At 54.9% G+C, this 18861-nt stretch overlaps 6 protein-coding genes across 6 annotated transcripts; 3 read left to right on the top strand and 3 right to left on the bottom strand.

Moving 5' to 3' along the window:
- Positions 1-223: 223 nt before the first annotated feature.
- On the top strand, positions 224-2749 carry LTR77_001862 (uncharacterized protein; the record flags this gene model as incomplete). Its single annotated transcript, XM_064799121.1, has 2 exons — positions 224-262; positions 314-2749. 2 exons carry the CDS (start codon positions 224-226, stop codon positions 2747-2749), a joined length of 2475 nt encoding a protein of 824 aa, XP_064663448.1.
- Positions 2750-2857: 108 nt separating this feature from the next.
- ERG1 (Squalene epoxidase) lies at positions 2858-4357 on the bottom strand (the record flags this gene model as incomplete). The annotated part of the gene is made up of 1 exon (XM_064799120.1): positions 2858-4357. The coding sequence occupies one exon, from the start codon at positions 4355-4357 to the stop codon at positions 2858-2860; it is 1500 nt and encodes a 499-aa protein (XP_064663447.1).
- Positions 4358-8554: 4197 nt separating this feature from the next.
- On the top strand, positions 8555-9988 carry LTR77_001860 (uncharacterized protein; the record flags this gene model as incomplete). The annotated part of the gene is made up of 1 exon (XM_064799119.1): positions 8555-9988. One exon carries the CDS (start codon positions 8555-8557, stop codon positions 9986-9988), a length of 1434 nt encoding a protein of 477 aa, XP_064663446.1.
- A 770-nt stretch (positions 9989-10758) lies between these two features.
- LTR77_001859 (uncharacterized protein) lies at positions 10759-11916 on the bottom strand (the record flags this gene model as incomplete). The annotated part of the gene is made up of 3 exons (XM_064799118.1): positions 10759-11179; positions 11235-11501; positions 11558-11916. The coding sequence occupies 3 exons, from the start codon at positions 11914-11916 to the stop codon at positions 10759-10761; spliced, it is 1047 nt and encodes a 348-aa protein (XP_064663445.1).
- A 435-nt stretch (positions 11917-12351) lies between these two features.
- Positions 12352-15770, bottom strand: LTR77_001858 (uncharacterized protein; the record flags this gene model as incomplete). Its single annotated transcript, XM_064799117.1, has 3 exons — positions 12352-14308; positions 14407-14865; positions 15097-15770. 3 exons carry the CDS (start codon positions 15768-15770, stop codon positions 12352-12354), a joined length of 3090 nt encoding a protein of 1029 aa, XP_064663444.1.
- A 979-nt stretch (positions 15771-16749) lies between these two features.
- URA7 (CTP synthase ura7) lies at positions 16750-18627 on the top strand (the record flags this gene model as incomplete). The annotated part of the gene is made up of 3 exons (XM_064799116.1): positions 16750-17371; positions 17475-17909; positions 17981-18627. The coding sequence occupies 3 exons, from the start codon at positions 16750-16752 to the stop codon at positions 18625-18627; spliced, it is 1704 nt and encodes a 567-aa protein (XP_064663443.1).
- Positions 18628-18861: the final 234 nt, after the last annotated feature.

Genomic DNA, 18861 nt, shown 5'->3' with positions numbered 1-18861 from the left:
CCAAAGGGCTTCATCACTCTTCAGGTTGTTCGCGGGCAGTCATTGTCCGTGAGAAGGTCTCATGTAATAATGCAGGCCGTATATGTCTCACTCGAGATGACAGCGCACACTTGCATGTGAAAGTAGAAGCTCCGCCGGGCGCCACACTTGGTATTGATATCAGCACCTATGCGCGACATCTGATTGACAAATCTGCTCTTATGGTGAGAAGAAAGCGAACATAATGGCGGAGGCATCGCTGGAGCGAGAGTTGCAGTGTGCGGTAAGTGAGGTTGAAGTGACATCTCGAGAGTAAGACTGACATCTTGGCCAGATATGCACTGACATCCTCTACCAACCGCTCACACTCCTAGACTGCCTACACACCTTCTGCGGGTCCTGTTTGAAAGAATGGTTTACATGGCAAGCTACATCTGCATCAAGCAACCGCCGTGCCGCAGCTCCGTATACATGCCCGTCATGCCGAGAGTCGGTGAGAGGGACGAAGGTGGACTGGAGGGCGAACACGCTGCTGGAAGGGTTTCTCAAGGCAAATCCGGACCGAGGAAAGACGGAATCGGAGAAGGAGGAGATGAGGAAGATCTATACACCTGGGGATGATGTACTGAAGCCAATACCGCAGCACCCGCAAGATGAGGATAGCGAGGATGAGCGACTCATGGCACAGGTGCGGGAGTTGAGTCTGGCTGGTTCAGGTGCAGGTGCAGGTGCTGGCAGACAGCGTGCGGAACGGTCGAGAGACCGCCGACGAGAGCGGGAGGGCGGAGGAGGGCAACGTCGAGAGCACTCCCACTTGACGGAGGCAAGGCTGCGGCAGCACGATCAACATGTACCTCAGGTAGAGCACCAGCCATCGCTACGAAGTCTGCTGAGTGCTTCAGAGACTGGTGCTCAAGACGTGCAAGCTGAGATCTTACGCTCAATCTATGCTGAGGGTGTCCTAGACGGCATTGATTTGGATAATCTGACTACAGAGCAAGAAGAGGAGCTCACCGATAGGATTGCGGCTGCGTACAGGCGCAGGCAAGAACAGCGACAGCAGGAGCAGCAGCAGCCCAGAGACCGCTCACGGAACAGAGAACATCGACATCGTGAGAACAGGTCTCCTCAGGTGAGGCCTGCTGTTGTCAGCAACCAGAGTCCACCTCAAGCTCAGACTGGCACCGACACCACAGGACAGACTCGCGCGCGGCCGCCTATATCCAGGCCACATCTGTTTGAACAAGGTCTGCAAGAACCTCCCCGTGCCCAGCGACGATCCGCAAGCTCGACCAGTCAACAGACCAACAGGTCTGCGCCTCGTCACGATGGCTCAACTTCTGCCAACCGATCAGCTACGGACTTGTCGCAACAGCCCAGTTCGGGCGACACACAGAGGACCCGGCACCACCGCCTGTCAAGCACTGGGAGAAGTATCACTGATCCGCAGGCAGGAGGGATGAGAGAAGACATCCAGCGCATAAGAGCTGCGTCCAACCAAGACAGGCCGAGCAGTAGCTCGCGGACGATCGAGAGTTCGCATGCACAGCAGCCGTCTCACGCACCCAATCAAGCACGTACCGAAGCCTCGTCCAGGAACGTCTCTTCGTCTTCAGCTACGGAGACCAACCAATCAGTCCGGCCTGCTATGTCCATGGCGGCGTTTGCACCAGAGCCGGTGGCGAGCTCCTTTGCTTCGCAAGCTGCACCTTCAATTGCATGCGATCGCTGCGGAACACAAGATATCGAACTTAACCTTCATTACAATTGCTCACAATGTCTGAATGGAAACTTCAACATCTGCCGTCGCTGCTATCGAGACGAGCAGGGGTGCAACTACTGGTTCGGCTTCGGATTCCGAGCAAACGACCGATGGTATCGGAACGCACCTCCAGACGGCTGGCCACATGGTCAAGAGTTCCCTCACGTCCTCAGCCCGAGGCGGTACGTGAGAGTATCACCACCGCAGCCCAGCAGAGACGACGCGCAATCCACGATTTGCCTTCAAGAGGGCGCAATCTGCGAGTCATGCTTCGCTTTCTCAAACGACTGCTACTGGTACTGCACTGAGTACTGCCTCGAAGGCGCCTGGGGCTTCTGCGACAACTGCGTAAAGCAGGGCAGACACTGCACCCACGCTCTCCTACTCACCTCCTACATCGGCTTTCTCCAGCAACCGCACTACGACCCAACCAAGTACTCCATCGTCGACCTTCCTCACCTCCCACAAGGCAGCTACGCAACCCTACCTCCAACCACCCACTGCGACATCTGCCACCGCCCAATCCCACCGAACAGCACCCGCTTCCACTGCTACCAATGCAGCGAAGGCGACTACGACATGTGCAACGAATGCTACCGCAGCCTCGTCGCACAAGGCAAGATCAGCCAATCCAACGGCCCCGACGGCTGGCGCCGCTGCCTCAAAGGCCACCGCATGGCCATCGTAGGCTACCAGGACCGGTCGGAGGGAGGACATCTCCGGCATACGGTCAGCGAAATGGTCGGTGGTTGGGACTTCAAGGAAGACGAGAGCACGCGGGCAGGACATCCTCCGCCGAGTGGAAGACTGCCGCCGGCTGGTGGGCAGGGAATGCGATGTTTGGCGCTTTACAGCTGCTTCCCTGCTGAGGGCGTGGAGGACGAGTTGGCGTTTCCGAAGAATGCAGAGTTGAGGGAGGTGAAGGATGTGCAGAATGATGATTGGTTTTTGGGCGTTTATGCTGGGAAGGTTAATTTGGTTCCGCGGAATCATGTGAGGATGATTTGATGATACCCATGGTGAGACAGACAGAACTTCATGCGGAGGTCATGAATCGTTTAAGCAGCCCGACGGCAGATTAATGTCACTCTATCTACACACATCTGCTAAGACACGCTATGGTCTAAGTTCCGAGAAGATATAAGGAAAGATGACCACGCACGCCTTCCAGAACACGCCCACGCTCCCAACCGCTCGGATAGGTATTGCCAACAAGCTGGCGCTGGTGATGTAGATCCATATCGCATAAAGTGCCACAGCAAAGAAGTGGTAGAACAGCACGAATGGCTGTCGTATAATGCCACCGAGCAGGCCAACCGGTCCGTCAATGCAGTTGCCTCCGAGCTTGAAGTACTGGAAACAACCCATCTGCAGCGCCTTCAGCTGCGCATCCTCTGCCGCGAACAGCGAGTAGAGTGCTTGGGCCAGGATGTTGATGACTGAAGTCAAGCCCTTGCGTCGCCAGTGGAACGTGCGCATCTGTTTGAGCACGAGCTTCGTATTGTCGAGCATTGGGACCTTTTCGGGGCTCAGGAGGTCGGAGAGCAGGACGACGTCGTTGAAAGCTACGGTCATGCCGCCACCGGTGAGCGGGTGACGCATGTTCATTGCGTCGCCGAGGAGGACGAGGCCGGGCTGTTTGTTTGTTGTTGCAGGGAGGAAGGAGTTGGGCATGGAGCGGAGGCGGTCGCGGTCGATTGCTGCTTCGAAGGCTGGTCGAACCTTTTCGGGGAGTGAGGGTACGACCACGTTTTTGAGATGGCCTTTGACACCGCCTGCTTTGACTGAGGCTGAGGGGAGGTTGTCTGGGATGTCGACGAGTGCGCGTGTCTCGTGCGTGCCGATCTGGTATAGCAGGATCGGGGCTCCGTCGCCCAATACAACGTGGCCATGGCAGGGCATTGGTAGCTCGGCATCGATGAGCTCGAGGCCCCAGAACTTGGATCGAACGACGGGTGCATCCGTCCTGAAGTCCTTGCGAAACTTGCTGGCGTATCCATCCGCGATTATGGTCAGGCTGCCGAAGAACGAGTCCTGCTCGCCCCTAACAGTCGCCTGCACACCCAAGATCTGATCCGTGTATCCGCTGCGCACGAGCTCTGTAGCAGTGGCCTCCACCACTGTCACATTCGGCTGCTGCATAGCCTTTTGCCGTAGCCGTTGTATGAAGCGTCCATGATGGAATGACCTGCCCTCTGGCCGCTTCCTCTTCATGCCTCGCATCTCATCCGACCTGCTGTCCTCCGAGTACCCATCCTCCATCTCGCGCGCGTTTTCTGGGTATGATATCCGCACCTCCTCGCCATAGAATATCACATCATATCCATACACTTTGATTGCATCGATCTCTTCAAGGCAGTCCCGCAGCCCAAGTTTTTCCAGCGCCTGCACGCCTCCTGGTTGTAGAAGCTCACCCACGATGCGATCCGGCTCTTTCAACGACTTCTCCAGTAGTATGACACTTCGGCCTTGGTCTCCCAGTGCTACTGCCAATGCGCACCCAAGAATACCAGCACCAATGATCACGACTTCGGCTTCATGGTGCGCTTCTCGCTCGTCCTTCGCCTGGTCTCTCGTGGTGATCCTCTCCTGGGTGTACTGGCTTTCATGTGACATTGCTCGGGTGCTGGACGTGACTAGAGGGCTGTACTGTTGTTCGTGAATAAACTCAAGAGTCGTTGATGAAGTCTCCTTGAACGCCCCAAAGTTTCCCAAAGATCGTTCCACAATGTCGATTAGATTGTGGCTGTGGTGGCGTTCAGGTCCGAACGTTAAAGCCTAACGCCGTTAAGATTTGGTTCTATATCGACGACATCTTCTCTAATTTACAGTGTATACACATTGCGTGATACTGGAAGCTGCATCTCGTACGAAGCGCTCAGCGTTGAAGAAGATTGTACTGTACATAACATGTGAACCGATCCACACATCACACTGCCAGCAAGGCTTGATCAAGCTACTGCCGGAGCACAAGAATTGGAAGACTCTGCTGCTCGCTCTTGTATGCTGTTCAACGTGGTACCTGGACCAATTTCCAGCGTTCCGGCTTTCGCTATAGTTAATTCTGGATGCATCGCTGGCATTGCACGCAAGCATGCGAGAGGGCAGGAAGATGCACAGCTCGCCGGCTCCATGACCTCAATGCCCAATTCATCAACGGTTCCGGCGAGACATGCTGCGAATGACCACAGACTCTACAGTGTCTTACAATGTGCTTGTGTGACCGACCTGTCAAAGCTGTCAAGCGGGTGGCTGCATGTGTGTGCTTCAGGAATTGTCGCTAAGGTGAGGATCTCCATGGGACTGAAAGTGATGCGTCACGCAGCTGTTGTGGCCACGACGGATATTGCTCAAGACATGATAGCAGCGCAAAGGCGCTCGCTGTAGACTAGCACGGCATGATTACTGGGCTCCTGTAGCTAAGGGGCGACTGAGCAATGCTTGTTAGCATTTTCTCCGCCAGCCAAAGCGACACTAGCCGACGCTACGACTTGTTGTCAAAGTCGCACTTCAATGTGAGAAGCTTACGACCACCACGCACCGGGTGTCATGCAGGGCCGCTGCAGCGCTGCAACTGACCTCCAACGCCATCGGCTGTTCCGGATTTTACAAATCAAAGTTGGATCCTCCGGCTCAATCCTGTCTTGCTCTTCTGAAAGCAGCCTCAACCTTGGACGTCACTGCTCGATTCACGGGACGAAACATCTTGGTTCGATAACAAGGGTCGAACCGAACCCCAGCTGCCAGCACGCAAGACAAACCAATCAGGTTTATCCTTCACTCAAGAATGGTGCGACTTCGCACACGTGGTGCAACGGTTAAACGTTGCGATGCCTGTGTGCCAGTACCTGGTAATAGTGCTGTCTGCTTAGACCCCGAGTGTGGACGCAGCCCGGGCAGAAAGTGACGCGGTAGCGGTCGGAGGGCAGTGTTCCGTCCGGGTCTGAGCATTAGCGCTCTGCGAGGCCAGCGAGTTGCCAGTTCACTGAGGAGAGTGTCATCGAACTCGGCGAGCCTTGAGGGACCGGAGAACACTATACACCATACCTTGTTCAGTGCGGGTGATCTGGTCCCTGAGGCTCCACCTCCTGGCCTGAGCCGGATGATCACGGTACCAAGGTTCTCCCTCCAGGTTCATGGCCAGCGCGACGAACGGGAAGGTTCGAGCGTTCGAGCACGCCGATGTTGCTCCTCTTTGTGCAGATGTCTGAATCCATCACTTTGATGGCCTATCGCTTAGGAACCGAGTCGTCCAAGCGCAAACAACCCCATGTCTTCCTACGCGGAGGTGAAACACAGCTGGCTCGACCGGCAAGCTGGACCTAGGAGTCGCGTGCCGGAAGCGCGGTGAGACAACTCAGAACTTTAGCTGTGTTGAACCTTCGGCAGTTGAGCTGCACGAATCACGAGTTGCGGTAGGTTCTTTTAGCCTCGGGTTGGATTTACTGCCCGTCACTTGCTCGAGCTGGAGATTGGGATCACCAATACCGGTAAGGATCAGATTTGACTTTTGAAGGTGAGTTGCTCTGTTTTCGGGTCGTGGTGGTTCCGCTCCCAGGAGCAATAGGCAGTGAAAGCGGCCCACCGTGCAGCTATAGACGCAATACAGAGTTTCCGGAGTGCCGGTCGTAGTGGACAGGTATGAGAAGACCGTCACACTAACGACCCTACCCAGGCCACTTGCGCTGTCGAGAGCACGCTCGGGTTGTACTGTAGCTTTCAGCGTTCTGTACCATCAGCAATTCTCTGGAACGCGAAAGCTTCTGCAAATCTGTGACATTACCAGCATTTCCTCTTGAAGGAATCAGATCAGGAGAAGTCGCAGATGGAGCAGTCCCCAAGCCCAGACCGACAGCGCGATACTACATTAGTCCCAAACTCAATCCTGCGCTTCCGCATGTGGTTGTTCACCACCCGTTTTCGACCAGTTCGACCGACGCGGGCGGAAGCGGCTGACCTAGCACGCGGGACTAATTTTCCAATCACCAAACCCGTGGGACGGTCGTTAGCGACTGTGCTCGGCTGCTTCGAAGCGACCTCACCAAGTGGCAAGGATTCTGCGCCAGTGCTCTCCGATCTCCGAGAACCCTCGCTTCCTTCGGCGTCAGCAGGCGGATCCTGGTCACCAACCAGTCGCCGAGCGGCATCCTTGCTGCACGTTGCATCCCCATCTCCCGATCAAGAAGAACCGCCGATCCTGTCGAAAGATGGCGCAGAAGTGGTGGTCTGAACTATAGCTCGTGAAAACTCGCGTTTGATAACGCTGCCGGCAGTTCGAACCAAAACGCCAACGGCGAGATAACCGTTGACCGGCTGGAACGCGGTCGGTCGTCCCTCAAAGCATCCTCAAGCCTGGTGGCGTGATGGTGGTCACAACATCGACGGTGCAGTGCTTGTGTTTGAGAAGACACACCTGACACCATCTGAAGTTGGCGATGCTCGAGGGGATGGCTTTCGCTTGTCTGATCACGCCTTGACAGTCGCTTCCAGCATTCAGCCTGTGGAGGGTAATATAATGAATTCTTCTATAGGCATGCAGGCAGCTGTTCTAGATCGCGGATTTTGAGACAAGCCAATCTCACGCCCGCGCCGTGGTGTCTCTCCGCCCGCATCCAACTCGGTGGTGTCGAGAAGCTGAGGCGATGCCCAGGCGAACTAAGATGAAACTGACCGTTGCGCCGTTGTGCCGCTCCCGCCTCCAACGGTCGGCCGAGCACACGTGTTGCTCGACCAGCGAACCTTGACCGTCCCTTCGACACCACCACCCGAACAAAGGATCACGTCAGCACTTTCCAATGCAAGCAGCAAGCCTCGCATGTTTGGAGGTTGGCATGTGCTGCCGCCCTTACCGTACGAGCCGTCCTCGAGTGTGGGCAGTGGCTACACAGCAGGTGCTGGCCGGGACGAAAATCCGGTAACAAAGGCTAGCTTGTGAGGCAGAACCGGGTTGCAGGAGTCTCCAGGGTGGTACCCTCGTATACCGCCAGCTTGTGCTCGTTGCACGTTCGGGCGACTCTGCGACCACCGGTCTCTCGGTTCAGTCGCTGTCAAATGTCCGACGATGGCACCCCATTTGCCTCGACGCCGTGTGCATCGATCTCTACCGCCCCTCGCTACCCTCCGGCGGGCGGTGAAAATCGGGTCCTAGTAGAGTGCTGCGCGCGAGCAATCATCACCTCTTCTAACCGAGCTTCTGGGCCCCCTGTCTCTTATTCTATTCGCTACCGACATTGCGAACAACACTCTTCGCTGATTTACATGGCATCACGTTGCATGGGTGTCGGCACTTTACTTCATTGAATCGCTCTTGCATACATCCAGCCTAGGCGTGTCGGTCAGAGTGCTGATTCGAGGTGGGTGGTTTCACTTGCACTTGGGAACACTTCTGTCTTGACTCCGTTGCATCGCTCGCGACCGTTTTTTGCGGTATCACTGCTTCTTGTCCCAGTGTTGTGTCCCCGTACGCTTCTTTGGGACACAATTTCGTTCTCCATTTTCGTTGGTGCCGCTCGAACTGCTGATCATTTGGTTATAGTGGCGGTCATCTGCACGCATCCCGGCCTCCTCTCATCACATTTCGGACCTCACGCTCTCTGAGACCTGCATAGCCTGTCGTGGAGAAGGGCAGACTGTGACTCCTGCACCATTCCTGCAGAGCATTTATAGTCACTGGAGCTACCAAAGTTTGCACGCTGCAGAGATCTGCGCTGATATACATATACAAGACCCGCGGGCTTATCTGGCGGCTACTGTATGCGACGACCTCGATGCGGGTGAAGTCGTCGACCACAAGCAGAAAGATCTCGAGTGTCCATGTCGCCAAACAGGCAGCCATCGCCCGTCCAGCCTCCCATCCTCAGCTCGTACGCGGATAGCATGGCACAAGTACGACAAGCGCCGTCTCTACCAACACTCAACAACTTCACCGGGTATGCCGCCACTCACTCGTCGCCGGACTATCACTCTTCATTTCCAGGACCTACATCTCACGCGGACCGGCACACATCAACTCGGTTACCACCCATACAGTTGCCCCCGCTAGGTTCAGCGCAACCACAACAACCTTCGAGCGATCCCTTCTCGATCAGGAGTCTTCTTTCGCGTCCGGACTCTCCTGGGCGTAAGATATCTCAGCAGCAGCCCAGGCCGCAGCTACCCTCATTTCGACCTCCTTCGAACTCTCCAGCCAGCAGTTACAGCGACTCACCGCATGAGAGAACCTCACAGCTACCAAGTTACCCACCAACGCAGCGCCATTACTTGGATCAACCGCCACCGAGTGCAACCCGAGGGCCTCCTCAGCCCTTTCCTCCGCAGCATCAGCCGCAAGCCATACATCAAGGCTGGCAATTCCCGCCTCTGCCGGGTAGATTGGATCAGGAGCAACTGCGGCACAATCCGTCGCTGAGCACCCCAACATACAACAGGTCGCATTATTCCGGCTCTTCTGAGCCATCGCCATCGACGACAGCGCTGCCCCCGTTCCCGCCCAGCTTTTCCAATCCTCTACCTCCGGTCAACTACCGCCTCAGCATACGGCAACAGCCAGCTGCAGCTCGTGCATGCGGCTTTGGCGAGCGAGACCGGCGGGTGATTGATCCACCTCCCATTCTGGAGCTGAAGATAACCGAAAAGACGACTGGCGAGCCAGCTGAGGACATCAATTGCATCCTGGCACTGCACTGTAGTCTGCTGAACCACGATGGTAGTGAGGATAACGATTCAGGGCCCGGCCAGGACGGCACCCCTGCTTCCCGACGTCTCATGGGAACCGTGGTAGCCTCACCCTACCAAGCCAAAGATGAGAACGGTATCGCGGGCACCTTCTTCGTCTTCCCAGACCTCAGCTGTCGGAGTCCTGGCAAATACCGGCTTCGCTTCAAGCTCCTTCGGGTCGACATCCCTTCGATGAAGCCAGGGGGCATCTCACCAACTGTGGCTTCGGATGTCAGCGACATCTTCTCCGTCTATACCGCCAAGGACTTCCCAGGCATGCGCGCCTCGAGTGGGCTGTTGAAGGCTCTGCGAAGACAAGGCTTGAATGTGGGTGTGAAGAAGGGTTCCGATGCGAGGAAGGGCAGCAAGAAGACGAAGAAGGAGGAGAGTGCTAGCAGCGAGGAGGAGAGTGATAATGGTGACGAAGAAGGGGGTAAACGAGGGGGCGCGGCTTCCCAGGATGGCTCTGGCGACGAGGCGGGTCCTCAGTCTGGCAGGAAAGGCAAGCGGAAGAAGACGACGTCGCGATAGGAGGTATGGCAGTTGTATGCAACCATACATTTGGATTCTTCGCCTTGCCAGTTTGCCAGAAGCCGTTGCGACCATCAGGTCCATGATAATCACTACTCGACACTCACTGGCCGGAAGCGCAAGTTGCCGGCGAGGCGCTGGAGCCTGCGCACCATCCTGCCCAAACCGTCCCGATTCCCAGGATCAAGCCTCCAATCTCGTTCATTTACCAGGTGGCAGGAATCGCTTCGTCCACCTACGTATGCGCTTCATATATCTCACGGTCAAGCGTCCCGAATGTCCGAATGTTCTCCAGCATCGACCTTACGTCCCGCAATATCGACAAACTCCCGGATCCTTGCCAAACATGACCCCAGATCGCCGGGACGGGTGTAAATTGTGGTTGCAGGGGAGGGCGGTCTTGGCGGGGAGCGGAGTTGAGTCCTGGCTGTGGGCTAGGGATTTGGTGAGTGGGACATGGCGGACATTGTGGGGGACTATGAGAGGGGTGGTGGCATCGAGAGGGCCAGATTGGGCTGATGAAATGGTGCCGGCAGCGGTGAACTTGTGGATGACACGACACTCGACATATTGTTCCGGTTATATTGTAGCGCTCGATAGCGGCGGGGATCGGTATTGGAGCCATGTCGTCCATATGGCAACTTCTGTGGTATAAGTAGCAAGGAGAGGATGCTGCTGAACTTGTGTTGTTGATCTGTTCCCTGGGCACATAATGCCAGAATATTCATTCCATACAATCATATATCAACCACATTAATGCATAGCATGCATTACGAGTGCTTCTTATGCTCTCCCTTGCTATCCTCCAAGTCCTCATACAAATCCAATCCCCAGCTCTTGCTCGGGTTGTTGTACCTCTTGTGCGCCTTGCCCAACTTATCAATCTTCTCCACATCCTTATCCTTCAGCTCACACTCCAACGACCCGAAGTTTTCCTTCACCCGTTCGAAATGCGAGGTCTTTGGGATGACGGATGTGCCTCTGCCCATTCCCCAAGCCAGTAGGACTTGTGCGGGGGTGCAGTCGCGCTTCGAGGCGATCTTGGTAACGACGGTATTGTTGAGAAGCTGCGTGAAGTTGCCGGTGTCGTACGTCGGATTGGTGCCGGCGAGAGGCGAGTAGGCTGTCACGTGGATGCCGTGCTTGGAGTGCCATTCAACGAAGTCGGACTGTTGGAGGTAGGGGTGGAGTCTGCAATGGCTGTTAGCACTGTATCTGCGTAGAAGAAGGGAGTTCGTGATCATACTCCATCTGATGCACAGCTGGTACGACAGAAGTGTTCTTAAGAAGGTCCTCCATCTGATGTGGGCTGAAGTTGGACACTCCGATGTGGCGGGCCTTGCCCTTATCCTTCAACAGTACCATTGCACCCCAAGTGTCGACGTAGTCGATATATTTCCTGCCGAACCAGCCATCCTTTACCGGCCAGTGCATGTGGTATAGGTCCAAGTAACCAACCCCAAGCTTCTGTAAGGAGTCGTCGATAGCTGCTTCGACCTGGTTGGGGTTATGGCTTCTTTGGGTCAGTCTCCAATGCAGCAACATTATTGAACATGCCAGTGGACGTACTGATCATTCCACAGTTTGCTCGTGATCCAGAGATCTGCTCTCGTCAGGCCAGTCACGGCCAAACCCTCGGCAATGCCTCGACCGACTTGGAACTCATTCCCATAAGCAGCAGCACAGTCAATGTGCCTGTAGCCTTGCTGGATGGCATATGAGACCGCCTCGGTGCAGTTTTCCTTCAAATTCCAGGTGCCAAAGCCGAGTAGCGGTATCTGGTCAATGGACAATGGCTCAGTAGAGAAGGGCTTTTCTGCTATGGGGATCTCGTCCACTGGCTGGCCTTCCAGAGGTTTCTGCTCAGCGTAATGGAGCTGGGCGGTAGCCAGTACCGCCAAGGGGAGGAGTGAAATGGCAGCCTTCATCTTGTCTGACTGGTATAGAAACGAGAAGAGACAACGGAATGAGGAAGAGAAGATGTTGAAATGTTATACTTTCTCCCCGCATCGCCTTCATGGTGATGCAATGTGATCTGCAACGTCCCGCCCTGGCGTGCTCGAGTTTAGGCAAGACTCGTCCGCAGTGCCCTCGAGAGACATGCGTAGTCTTGTCAAGTCATTGCATGATGTTGCTTTGGTGGTATGACCCAGCTCGAAGGCGATGGTGGGGATGAGGTGAAGAGGGAGGAAGGCGAGAGGTTTTGAAGCAACACTCCAGCTACAAGGCTGCTAAGCTCATTCAGACCCGACAATGAACCGTACAAATGGCACATTGGCTTCAAACATTAGGTATGATCGGCTTCAATACACACATGTATATGTCAAGTTCCTATTGCCCTGAAATGCACCCAAGTCAGTCGTCTATACAATAACTAGATCATCCACAATCCTCTGCCACTCATGCCGGCTCTCCTCTCGATGCATCAACCCATGCACGTAACAAACGCCAACGATCCTCCTCGTCCCATCCTCAAGCGGTCGCAGGAGAACAGGCACTGTACAATTGGCAAGAAACCACAGCTCATCGCCAGCCTGCGCAGACTGGTGACCATAGCCCAGCCACCCGTTCTTCGTTCTGAATACTCGCCGTCCTGGAGAGTACTGATTATATTGCTTGAAGAACTTAGCTTGACGGACACTGCGCATACTCTCCGAATCGGACAATGACTCGGATCGTTCGCACGAGGAGAGCAGATGGGCTCTGATCTGCTCCATCGTTGGAAGGTACCTGATCAACGGCGCCGCTTCCGCGTCCTTCACCATGGCATCCACGCCAAGCCTGGCCTCGTCGGCCGCCTGATTGTTAAGGAGCGAGGGTTCTCGTTCAAGATGGCGCAGGTAGCTCAGTCCAATTCCTACGTCAAAGTCCAGTCTGGCATAAGCGATCAACGCGTGCTTGTCTTCTGGCCTGGTGGCCGGCCACGCCAGCCGAGCCGTTCCCTCACTGGGCTCGTCCATCTGCAGCGAATGCCAGAGTTGAAGCTTTTTACGGAGTGCCGCCAATGATGGCGTATCTCGAGAGAGGAGGTAGAGAGTGTGCATCCGTTCTATGCGGTCCAAGATCCAGTCTCCGAAAGCGAAACCGGTTTCGAGAGGCGAAGGGTCTTCACCGCAGTAATCCAGAAGCAGAACGCGCCAGAGAGCCTCGACTCTCGTTTGACGTCTAGTCGAGGATGCGAGCGGCACTGTTGATTCTTGAAGCTGCTCCCGGTATGCCTCACGGCATGTCTCTACTGATAGCCATGGAAATTGGTCTTCGGGAGATTCCGCACGTGTGAGTGATGTGTCTTGCGAACCTCTCTCAATCATGTCAGCAGCAAATTCCGAGGATGTGACATCGTCGAAGAATTGATCGCACTCCAATCCATCTCTGGGTGTGCAATCACTTGCATCTGGGTCTATTTCATGCACTCTGGAGGCCCCTCGATAGACAGGTGGAAGCCTACATGCAACCTTTGCAGCGTTACCCAAAACATCGCCATCGAGCGCAGCGACTTCGACCAGTGTATCAACCAAGGCGCCAGAGGTGCGGTAACGGTCGCCTTCGACGAGAGGCACAGTATCAGGGCGATAGCTGAGCGGCCAAACGTTCCATTCCCGAGCCACAGCGTCTGCGAATTGTGCCGGAAAGCACTCAACGCTGAAGTCCGGAACCCAGCTTGGGAGATTTGGGGTCTTCCGAACGCTCTGATCTTCGATCTGCCACAGTATTTCCGTGTGACGGTCAGAGAGAGTCGTGCTGGATGACAAGATGTACGCCGCTGCATCTCTATAGACCTTTTGCAATGACTGCTCGTAAGCTACTCTTATCGGCCGTTGCTGGGTGGGGCGAGGAGTTTGCAGCCAGCTCTCCGCGATCGAAAGGAAGGCGTAGATTTTGTCTCTGCCGTCAGTCGCTTCAAAGGCGCGGCACTCTTCGAGGACTTGACGGAAAATGAAGGCATGCTGTTCGATAGATGCACCCTTCCCAGCTTCGCCCAAGGCCCGGCATTGACCTGCTATCATGAAGAGCGGATCCAGGGACAACGGCAAGGATTTGGTACTTCCCAACGGAAAGAACATTCGATCCCGGGACCACTCTGGTGGCCTGAAGTCGTCGGCGTCGATGCCTTTTGTGGCCACAATGTGAGCCACATAGAAGGCCGCCCGACCAGAGACGGTTATGCCGTCAATGCAGTAGTTGCGCACCCGTTCCATTTGCGCAAACCAACCATTGCGAAGCAGAAACCAACAGCATCGGGTGAGCTGGTCCCAACTTATGGACTTCATCCCACAGTAGACAGTAGCTCGCTTTGCTAACGATATCTCCTGCACGATCCTGAATGAAAGTCAGCTTCACGACGCTTGCAAGCATTGTTGCGTGAACGGGGAGCCTACCACGACCGACGGAACCACGTATGCTGCAGGAATACATACAAGGCAGCCCACTGCCCAGGCACGGGGAGCCCTTCGGACTGCCACCACCGCATGTTGAAAATGTCGACGTGTGAAACGTCAGACTGAACGAACCGCGCTGTCGCTGCCATGACGGCTTCTAAAGACCGGAATGCCTGTTCGGTGTACCACGCCTCGGGCCCGAGCCATACGATGGCCGACTTGGCCTTTGAGTAGATCTCGGCCATCATCTCCACTTGTGCGTTGCGCTCTGGGATGTCATCTTGGTTAATGCAGACACTGTCTATCCAGAGGCGTAAGAGTAAGGGTTCCACTGTCTGTTTCTGCTTATCTTTGCGCTTCAGAATGCGCTTCAGCGACCATCGCTTCCCAGATCCGGTTGCCTTAGGCTCCTCGGTGCGTTGGCTGTTGTAGATATCCAGGCCTGCCTGTGCGAGTGAAGAGGTCTGAAGGAAGTCGTATGCGTTTTGTGTTACATATCTAGGGTGTGAGAATGAACAATCAGCGTATATCTCGAATTGCGGTTGAGCCGGTGGCATCTTAGGGCGACCTTGCGGCCGTAAACCGCTTGATCATAGTCCCGAGAGCAGTCACATTCGCGCTGTCCAAAGAAGTGTATCCGAATCTCAAATCAAGCTGCTGACTTTCTAGAAAGCCGGGCATGCCTCGCTCACCTCTCGGAGAAGCTATTCGCTTGTAAATAAGACTTACAAGATTTTGTCGTCGCACATGATAGGACACTGCCTCTTGTTTGCAGTCTTCACATCTGGTACGGCTTCATCGTGTCTGTACACCAACCTTGGTGCGCCCCAGACGTAAGACAGAGCATCGTACTCGGGATTGTCAAGGAGATCCACAGTGTGTAGCTTGCACCTGATCAGGCCTTCGGAACATTCTGCGTTACTGTGTTGACCTGTTACTTCCAACACTCGGATTGACGTTGGTGTAGGTAGTGGCTGATATAGGTATCGATTTAGGCCTTGGTCGATGGGAGTTGGGTGCAGGCCCCCGAGTCCTGAAGCCGTCCCAGTCGCGCCATTTTGCTGTTCGGGCCTGTCCAGATCTTGAAGCGCTTTGAAGCCATATGAATCAGCTGGGTGCCGAAGGTCTAGCCCACGTGAACCTGAAGCCTCCTCTCGCGCCAGATCTTGCATCATTGAAAGTATCCCTGCCCAGTGCTTCGGTTTGTCTTCGGCGCTCAATCTGGCCATGATGGCATCCGCAGAATACTCTGAAAGGTCAGGCGGCTGCACAACGCCCTCTCTCCCACGCCGGAGTGCAGCGCGAATGGCAGTTTGAGTGGCCTCGTCATGCTGGTCTGACGGCAGGAGGGATGCCCATAGCAGGACGCCTCCTGAGTAGCGAAGTAGGCCGTCTCTGTCCATATCGACGATGCTGTAGCATGTTGGAAGACGGACGGAGGGGGCACTGTAGATTAGCTTCGAGACAGTTGAGGCTCATCACTTGGCGATCAGGCCACTGGTTCGTCAAGCGCCTGGTCGTCCGCATCGTCAGGGACTCGATCGAAAGATGAAGCATAGTGCAGTGTCCGGTATTTGCTGGAAGCGTAGCTTTCCCTTGTGATACTGATGACTTATCTTACAGAGACGATTGCCTGCTGTGCAATTCAAAATTTGGTTGTACGATTTGGATTGAAGGGTCACCGGCTCTTGAGAGAGTGGCACCGTCCTGACGCGCTGATTCATCTGATGTTCGAGCATGTCTTCACTTGATGGTGTCTTCCAATGTGCTTCAAAAGGCTCGGAATCAAGGGTGAAGTCAGCTCTCTGGCCTCGAGAACGAGAAAAAGTGGGCCCACTTAGCTTTCCTAAAGCGGTATAGTCGATATGGAGACCGCGTCGCGCGTTCTGTGAAAAATGTCAGTTCACTTCCGAGATCCTGACTTGTTCTCTTCCTCAAGTCAACACACGACTGGGCCGCTGAAAGGTCAGAACGTCAATATGAAGTACGTTCTTGTGTCTGGAGGTGAGCATCTCCAGCTTTCATTCAACTCACACATTCCATGTTCGACTGGCGAGAACGTCCAAGCATACGACTTCTTACATAGTGAAGCGGCATCAGAGCGACGGGGACCTGCTCAAAGTCTGACACATGTCATATCATGCCGCTCATATCGCTTGGTATTGCCCTCGTCCAGGGGAGAACGGCGAGCGTGAGGAATTTTCTCAGTCTTGTTGCGGCTACGTGGTTCCACGGAGAATCACGAGGATGAATGCTAATTAGCAATGCAGGCGTGATCTCCGGGGTGGGAAAGGGGATCATAGGTATGTGGAGTCTTTCACTTTCCCGGAACATCGTCCACTGACCCGAGAAGCGTCATCTGCTGGTCTGCTCCTCAAGACCATGGGCCTGAAGGTGACTTCAATCAAGATCGACCCTTATATCAACGTCGATGCGGGCACTATGAACCCCAAGGAGCACGGCGAGGTCTACGTTCTGGATGACGGCGGTGAGGCGGACCTGGACCTTGGGAACTACGAGCGCTACCTCAACATCACCCTTTCACGCTCCAACAACATCACTCTTGGTAAGATCTATCAACGGGTGATTGAGAAGGAGAGGCGCGGCGACTACCTCGGCAAGACAGTTCAAGTGGTGCCGCATGTAACTGGCGAGATCGAGAAATGGATTAAGGATGTTGCAAAGGCACCCGTCGATGACACCGGCGAGGAGCCGGATGTGTGCATCATCGAGCTCGGAGGCACGATCGGCGACATCGAGGGCATGGCGTTCGTCGAGGCACTTACCGAGCTTAGGCGGAATTGCGCCAGAGAGGATTTCATGCAGATCCATGTCTCTTACATTCCGGTGGTGCACGGAGAGCAGAAGTCGAAGCCCACACAGATGGCCATCAAGGCGGTACGAAGCGCTGGTCTGATCCCGGATTTGATCGCTTGTCGTTGCGAGTGGCCGCTGGAGAAGGGCACGACCGACAAGATTGCGCGCTTCTGTCAAGTGCCTGATGGTGAGTTTTCCGATGCAGTCAAGCACGAGATAGCGCCCCGAGACGTGTTCGGTCCTGTTGAGGAGTCCGACAGACATGCTAACTCTTCTCGATAACCTTCTAGGCCACGTTCTTGCCGTCCGAGATATGCCATCAACATACCAAGTACCCATGCTTCTGGACGAACAAAACCTCAACGAGCTTATGACTTCGACTCTCCAACTCGACCGGATTCCGCGCTCGGCAGAATTATTAGAGAAAGGAGCCCGCATATGGCAGCACTGGAAGCGGCTGGCAATTGATATCGAGTACGCGCGTGAGGAGGTCGAGATTGTGCTCGTCGGCAAGTATCTGGAGCAGCCCGACTCCTACCTCTCGGTCATCAGATCTCTCGAGCATGCTTCGATGTGGTGTGGTCGGAAGCTCAAGGTGAAGTATGTGGACGCGGAAGCGCTCGAACCGGCGATGAAAACGAAGGATGGAGCAGCCCACTTCAGCGCCTGGCGGGATCTTGTCACAGCGCAAGGTATTCTTGTTCCTGGCGGATTTGGCACTCGAGGTACGTCAGAATCCGCATCAACCTAATTGGTAAATCGAGACATCAGCTGACCTTTCTTCGCACCTTTCTAGGCACCGAAGGAATGATTGCAGCCGCCAGACATGCTCGCGAAAACAAGATACCGTATCTCGGAATCTGCTTAGGCATGCAGATCGCCGTGGTCGAATTTGCGAGAGACATTTGCCAAATCCCACTGCCACAGGCTACATCATACGAATTCGACGGCACCGATGACGACCGCTTGATCATCGTCATGCTGGAGCATCATCCTGGTCAGCTCGGTGGGACGATGCGACTTGGTCTGAGACCGACCTACTGGCAGCCTGACACCGAGTGGAGTAAGCTGCGTGCTCTTTACGGCCTGAAGAATGAGAGCATCAACGAGCGGCACCGTCATCGCTACGAAGTCAATCCGAAGTACATTGAGCAACTCCACGACGCGGGTCTCACTTTCATCGGCAAGGACGAGAAGGGTGAACGTATGGAGATCATCGAGCTAAAGGACCATCCATGGTTCGTGGGCGTTCAGTTCCACCCAGAGTACATCTCGCGAGTCCTCCAGCCCAGCAAGCCGTATTTGGGATTCATCGCGGCTTCTGCGGGAATACTAGATCAGGTTACGAACGGTGAGAAGGGACTCAATGGGGGCTACAAAGGGTTGAACGGAGTCTCAAGCATAGCTACTGGGCTGGTCAACGGGGAGAGCGCGGCGTTTTGAATGGGAATTGGTGTTATGATATCCACGGCTTGCAGGTGGCACGGTGGCATTAAAGGCGTCTGGGTGAATGTATCAGGCTTTGAAACGATATGAGATAGACTGGTTGTTTTTACGGGACCATGGTTATCTTGGAAAGGCTGGGCCTCATTGTGAATGGACAGAAGAGTCCAAATGCCTGAGGCAAAGGGGCTGGAAATTGACCACCTCACCTCTCTTCCACTACTCCTCCTCACC

Source organism: Saxophila tyrrhenica (assembly GCF_035928015.1).
Source record: "Saxophila tyrrhenica strain CCFEE 5935 chromosome Unknown scaffold_2, whole genome shotgun sequence".
NCBI lineage: Eukaryota > Fungi > Ascomycota > Dothideomycetes > Mycosphaerellales > Extremaceae > Saxophila > Saxophila tyrrhenica.
Note: the sequence above shows the minus strand (reverse complement) of the source record. Positions and strands in the feature narration are given on the sequence as shown.